We start from the raw sequence: 7,171 nt of genomic DNA on the forward strand, positions 1-7,171 counted from the left end.
TATATATATAGAGAGAGAGAGAGAGAGAGAGAGAGAGAGTATACACACAATGCAAAATGAACACATTGTTTTGTTTTCTCTTTTCTTATATATCTCACTCGCTCAGTTAAGCAGCTGATTGACTGTAGCAGCACCTGTCAGAGAAACACAATGTCAAGTTGAACAGTAGGTTCAGGCCACATTTGATAGAATGAAGCCAAGAAAAAAACAGACAGCAAGCAGCAGCAGTAGCCTTACACATATTATCTTTCATTTCTTCTTCTTTTCCATTCGTGCCAACGCTGAAAATAAGTTTGTGTTCATCCAACCATTTGATGACTGTCAATGGCTGTTATCTCTAACCCGCTCTGTGGATCTGAGTGTTCAATGATCAAATGTTTTTCATGGTTGAAATAATAATGGACGTTCATTGGTGAATGTGTTTTCAAAGATTGTGCTGTGTGTTCTTGGGAAGGGTTCTTGAGTTCATCTGTTTTTGCTCATAGACTCAAGTTGCTTTTGGCCTTTTATTGACTCTACAGTGACATATATTTGCGATTAAAGGCAAACTCATTCAGTCATTAACACAGGGGAACATTGAGTAGGAGTGAAAATCATTACCGCAGGCCTGTGTGTTTCATTTACAATTCACTCGACTCATTTGGGTCGTAATCTTCTTTTATAAGTCCGTTCTAGATTTACTGCACAAGACACGTGGAGCATACACAAATAAATGAAGTTAGACAGCTCAAGTGCATTTTAAACCTTGTAAAACGGCTCTTGCAGTGTCTTTGGCTCTTGATATTTAAGCATGCTGTATAGTCAATGAAATGGCAAAAGCCATGATTCTGGAGACATGCAACAAAATAGGCAATAGAATGCAAAATGTTTTTAAAACATGCCAAATGTATTAGCATTTTTTTACAAAATGTGTTTTTTTCCCTCATCATTTTATGTGTCAACGCAAGGGTTATTATCATTAACTAAAACGAAAAACATTTGAAAATAAAAACTTAAATAAATAAATTAAAAAATAATATTAATAATAAAAAAACAAAACATTAAATTGTGCATTAAAATGATTAATATATATTATATTAATAATAAACTGTATATAATTAATATGTGTATATATAATTATTTTTTAATGATAATTTATATATAATTATTAATACATATAAAAATAACTTATTTTATTTCAGATATTCAACAAGGCAACATTTCTCATTTTCATTTAAAGTTCTAAAATCCTAAAGTACTACAAGAAGTAAAACTAAATAAATCTATACAGACATGTTTATAAAAATCTAATTAATAAAATAGAAAAGAAAAAACAAAAAAATTACTAAAACTGTACCTAAAATTAAAATGAAAACATAAAATCTCATTCAAAATATTAACAAAAGCTAGAATAGTACTAAAATAACACTATTGATTGATTGATTGATTGACAACCTTCAGGATAAAGACTGATTTGCTATTATCTGATTTTCTAAATGTTTTCATAAATATAAAAATGTAAGGACACAGCTGTGAATCCTTAATAAAAGTTTTTTTTTATTAACCATTTTCATTCTGTCAAGACATAGTCGCGATGTTTCTTTGAAAGATACTTATTTCTGTTTCTGTTTAAATTGAATAGAAATTTTATTGAGTATGTAGGTGTTATGGTGTCATAGTTTTGATAAAATAAACAGTAAATCAATCTGTTAATTGCATTCTCTGATTTTTTTTTGTGTGTGTGTGTGTAAATGTTATTTTCAAACATTGTGAGACATTTTTTGCCCCATGTCTTAAAGTATAGAAATGTGTATCCTGTATGGTATTTTCCTCACTGGGTTGTGTCGTTTCTTCAGTCTTCCAGCTCGTCTCAGGAGCGGCTGCATCAGTTGCCGTTCCAGCCCACCCTGGACGAGCTGCACTTCCTGTCCAAACACTTTGGCAGCACTGAGAGCATCACTGATGATGACGGACGGAGATCACCGCAAGTGCGACCGCGCTCACGGAGTCTCAGGTACACAATCACACATCGATGTCTTAAGCACATTTCAACCAATTTATGACAAATGTCTCTTAGTCATCTTTTATTTTCCTTCTCTCTGTTTCTCTCTACAGTCCAGGGCGATCACCTTCCTGTTACGACAGTGAGATTGTTATGATGAACCATGTTTATAAGGAGCGGTTCCCTAAGGTTAGCGAAACATAAACACACACTTCAGACTAAGGGGCCGTTCACATATCGCGTCTTTTGCGTGCTCAAGTTCGTTATTTCAAATGTAGACGCGCGGCAGGCGCGCTCATAATGGAAGCGGCAAACCATTTCAACTTTTCAGAATGCCGCAAGCACACCGCAGGTCATGTGACAAGAACCAACCAATCGGCTTCATCCTTTCCCGTAACAACATTGAAAGCTCAGCCAAGATGAACGAACAGCTGATCATAGCTGTACAGGGATAGCTACTGCAAGCTATTTTTAGTGCTGCAAATCCATTTATCTTTTGCTGAAACTTCACTTTCGTCTTCATGGAGAGCGGAGGTCATGGTTGCTTAGCAACGGCAGACGCCTCCGGAGCGCAAGCGCCCGAACGCTTCGGAAAAAAGCAGAAAGCGGCGTGCCTAGCGTTTTCCACGTGTTTTTAGGCGCGACATGTGAACGGCCCTTAATATGAGATTATTAAAGGGGTCATGATATAAGAAATCACATTTGCCTTGATCTTTTGTCTTTATAAACAAAAACGGCTCGTTTGGATATTGTGGGATTTGTGACATCACACAGGCAAATACCATCTCAGGAGCAAGACATCGACAAATAGTTATACAGCACCGCACCATAGGCCCCGCCCACTGGCTTTCAGTCACTTAAAGAGAGACTAAAGAATTCTGCCATCATTTATTCACCCTCAAGTTGTACCTGTATGAGTTTCTTTCTTCTGCGGAACACAAAAGATGATATTTTGAAGAATGTTGGTAGGTAAACAGATTTGGCTCCCATTGACTTCAGTTGTACAGACAAAAATGACAATGGAAGTCAAAATGGACCGAAACGGTTTGCTTACCAGCATTCTTCAAAATATCTTCTTTTTTTTCATCAGAAGAAAGTCACATGGATTTGGAACGACACGAGATTTGGAACGTCTCTTTAAGAGGCTTTAGTGTTTTTAAAATCATATAATTTGTGAATCCATGCACTTGCAGCACTTTATATTTGCCAAACGTTATTTAAGAATTGCAGATACGTTTTGCCTGCATTGCCTTTTTCACATTTTTGCCACACCAGTGATGTTTCACCCCTAAAATCAAATGGAAAAAAATATGAAATCTTATTGTGAATGAAGAAATTGTAGTTTTTAGGACCAAGAGTTTTGCATTGTTGCATTATTTTCCGGAAATATTGACGAGTGTTAATTTTAGACCCGAGTTTGTCTGTAATTGAGCTCAGAGTATAGTCCCTGTTGAAGGCATTATTTAAATGTTGTCTGTTACCTTCAGGCCACGGCTCAGATGGAGGAGCGCTTGGCTGAGTTCATCGAGTCGTACTCACCTGAGAACGTGCTGCCGCTGGCTGACGGGGTCCTCAGCTTCATCCACCACCAGATCGCCGAGCTGTCCCGAGACTGCCTGACCAAATCTCGTGAAGGCCTCATCTCCACCATCTACTTCTACGAGCTGCAGGAAAACCTTGAGAAGCTGCTCCATGAAGTGAGCATATGTGTGGGCTGGATGTGGTTTCAGCTTATATGAATTGATATCTCACTTTACTTGACTGCATTATTCAATTGTTTTATTAGGTCCATAATATTTCATTAACTCAATGTTTGTTTGTTTAAAGAAATTACCTAGTCAATATCTAGTTAAAAGGGTCATTTATAATGGATTTTTTTTATTGCATCTCTAATTACTTTTTTGCATCTCTAATTACTGTTTTGTTTTTTTTACGAATTGTGTTGTAATATCAGAAATTTTAATTCCACACCATCAGACATCATTGCAAAATTCACTATTCATAAATATTTGAATACTTATTTTAATAAACAGTAAAACATTAAATATTGTAATAAATAAACATTTAAAAAAATATTGTTCAGTGACATGTTGACAACAGAAACCCTACAAATGAAAAATTTTATGTCACACGCTTGTGCTTACATGAAAAATCGATCTAAAGTAATGATAAAAAAGGCAAATTATTTGTAAAATGAAATACAATGGATATTTATTAATTTGGTAATTTAAGAATTTATTATTTTAAGTTATTATTAAGTATTTAATGATGTATTTAATGATTTATTCTAATGTGACCCTGGAGCACAAAAGCAGCCTTAAGTCGCTGGGGTATATTTGTAGCAATAGCCAAAAATACATTGTATGGGTCAAAATTATAGATTTTTCTTTTATGCCAAAAATCATTAGGATATTAAGTAAAGATCATGTTCCATGAATATATTTTGTAAATTTCCTACTGTAAATATATTAAAACTTAAATTTTGATTAGTAATATGCATTGCTAAGAACGTCATTTGGACAACTTTAAAGGTGATTTTCTCAATATTTAGATTTTTTTTGCACCCTCAGATTCCAGATTTTCAAATAGCTTTCAGATGATGTATAAATCTCAATTTCAACCCAAAATTGACCCTTATGACTGGTTTTGTGGTCCAGGGTCACAAATATTTTAAATATCTATTGAATTGTTTAAATCGGAGTAATTCGGCCCTCCGTACATTATGGCCATGATCAAATCTTTTCCTTGAGCTTCACATTTTGTAACCAACTATATATTTTTCTACAAAACTCATTTCAAGCATCCTAAAAAATATAAAATCACTCAAGTGTGTAACCGAACTGTTTTTCAGAGATTTCAGTAGTCAAAAGTTTCTCTAACTGAAGAATCACCCACATATGAATCCTTTTTTAATTTAATGGTCTTGTGATATCTGTTAGGCCTATGAGCGATCAGAGAGCTCAGAGCTGACCTTCATCGCAGAGCTGGTGAAGAAACTCTTCATCATCATCTCGCGTCCTGCCCGACTGCTTGAATGTCTGGTGAGAGTCTCCACACACACACACACACACACATACACACACACACACATACACACTTGATCTGCCGGTCGCTGGGCTTGGACGTTTTTTTCAGCCTACTTTGTGCAGTTGTCATGGCAACTGGCTGATGGGGTCACCAGGGGTCAGGAGACGAAAGTACAATGTGCTGAAAGGCTTGAGTGTAACAAAACCCTCGACTGGTTTTATCAAACATAAAAGGTCCCCTGAAAATGTGTCAGTAGAGCAATCACTGGAAATATGGATCAGTGGCTAAATAAATAATATGGATCATCAGATAAATACATATGTGGACATGAAATATTGAGTTATTTTGGTAACACTTTACAGTAAGGTCCCTTTAGCGAACGATAGTAATGCATTAAATAGCATTAACTAACAATGAGTAATAGATTTGTTACAGTGTTTATTAATCTTTCTTAACATTATTTAATGAAAATAAAACTGTTCATTTTTGGTTCATGTTAACTCCGGTCCACTAAATATTAAGACATACAATTTTGATTTTAATAATGTATTAGCAAATGTTGAAATCTAAAATTCATGAATTATTTGTTTATTATTATTTTAGTATTTTTAATTCTTAGATCATGTATTACAGTTTCCACAAAAAAATATTAAGCAGCACATATTAGAATGATCAACATCTTAGCCTTTTAAATTCTGCCTGGCTCAAGGTTGCAAATGCGACTGCCCCCTTTAAGCCTCATAAACACAAACCGGATCTGTGGCAAAACTCTGATACCCGTCTTCTAAGACAAAACTAGAAAGGCAGAACACAGATGGAAGAAGGACAGGCTACATATCTCTCTTCAGATGTTTAAAGACTCACTTACATCTTACCAAACTGCTGTTAAGTCTGCTAAAGCTGCATATTTTTCTAATCTAATTGAATTTAATCACTCTAAACCTAAGGTTTTGTTCTCAATTATTCAATCTGTTGCAAATCCTTCTACTAACTCCTTGCCTGATGCCTCTGATGTTCTCTGTGAAAGCTTCTTGAGATATTTCAGTGACAAAATTACTAACTTAAGACTTAGTGTCTGCCCCACTTTAACTGTCTCTCCAACCCTGTCATCTGCCTCTGCCTTTTGGGATGCTTTCAAACCTATCAATTTCCAGGCATTGAAGGAGGTGATTGACAAGCTCAAACCCTCATTTTGTTCTAACGATATTATTCACCCGAGATTCTTAAAATTAATCATTGATTCAATTGGACCTGGTTTAGTGTCTCTTATCAATAAGTGTCTCCAAACTGGCGCTGTCCCTGCCAGTCTTAAAGTGGCTACAGTCACTCCCCTACTCAAAAAGCCTTCACTTGACTCTTCTGTTCTAAAACATTTTAGGCCAATTTCTGTCTTACCTTTCATTTCTAAGGTATTGGAGAAAATTGTGCTGGATCAACTTCAACATTTTTTGACTAGTAATTGTATTTATGAGGTTTTTCAATCTGGTTTTAAGTCTGCTCACAGCACTGAGTCTGCCCTCTTGAGAGTGTTAAATGATATTTATCTCTCCACTGATTCTGGAGACCCTGTGGTTCTTATTCTTTTGGATTTATCGGCCGCTTTTGATACAGTTGACCACTCCACACTATTATCCAGACTAGAGTCCTGGGTGGGTCTAAAAGCTACCGTTCTTAATTGGTTTCAGTCATACCTATCTGACAGAAAGTTTTTAGTGAAGCTGGGTAATTTTACCTCTTCCAATGCACCCCTGTGGCCTACCGCAAGGCTCTGTATTAGCTCCTTCTCTATTTTCTCTCTACATGCTACCTCTGGGCTCTATTCTAAGGAAACATGGTGTCTCTTTTCATTTCTATGCAGATGATACTCAAATCTATCTACCAATCAAAAGAAACAATTCTGCAGTGATTACCTCTCTTCAGCAATGCTTAGAGGAGGTTAAATTATGGCTCGCCCAAACTTTTCTCTCCCTAAATGAAGACAAGACCGAAGTAATTGTTTGTGGTTCTAATGAGATAATGAGAATTATTCGCCCTGATTTGGACAGTTTATCTGTTTTTAGATCTTCACAGGTGTCGAGCAGCATTTAAAATTTGAAAATTTGATCTCCTCCGTTATCGGATCCAGTTTTTATCAACTTCGTCTACTGTCTAAAATCAGAGACT

The 7,171-nt window shown here is 35.8% G+C and overlaps 1 protein-coding gene across 2 annotated transcripts in view; it reads left to right on the forward strand.

Moving 5' to 3' along the window:
• LOC107583192 (microtubule-associated serine/threonine-protein kinase 1-like) overlaps nt 1–7,171 on the forward strand; it is a 68,665-nt gene that overhangs the window by 42,059 nt on the left and 19,435 nt on the right. For both annotated transcript variants that reach the window (XM_016269320.1, XM_016269321.1), the window contains 4 exons: nt 1,836–1,993; nt 2,095–2,170; nt 3,469–3,678; nt 4,921–5,022. In XM_016269320.1, coding sequence (XP_016124806.1) covers nt 1,836–1,993; nt 2,095–2,170; nt 3,469–3,678; nt 4,921–5,022 — 546 coding nt within the window. The remainder of the gene's footprint in view (nt 1–1,835; nt 1,994–2,094; nt 2,171–3,468; nt 3,679–4,920; nt 5,023–7,171) is intronic.

The sequence above is a fragment of the Sinocyclocheilus grahami genome, unplaced genomic scaffold (assembly GCF_001515645.1).
Source record: "Sinocyclocheilus grahami isolate Dianchi unplaced genomic scaffold, SAMN03320097.WGS_v1.1 scaffold51.1, whole genome shotgun sequence".
Classification (NCBI taxonomy): domain Eukaryota; kingdom Metazoa; phylum Chordata; class Actinopteri; order Cypriniformes; family Cyprinidae; genus Sinocyclocheilus; species Sinocyclocheilus grahami.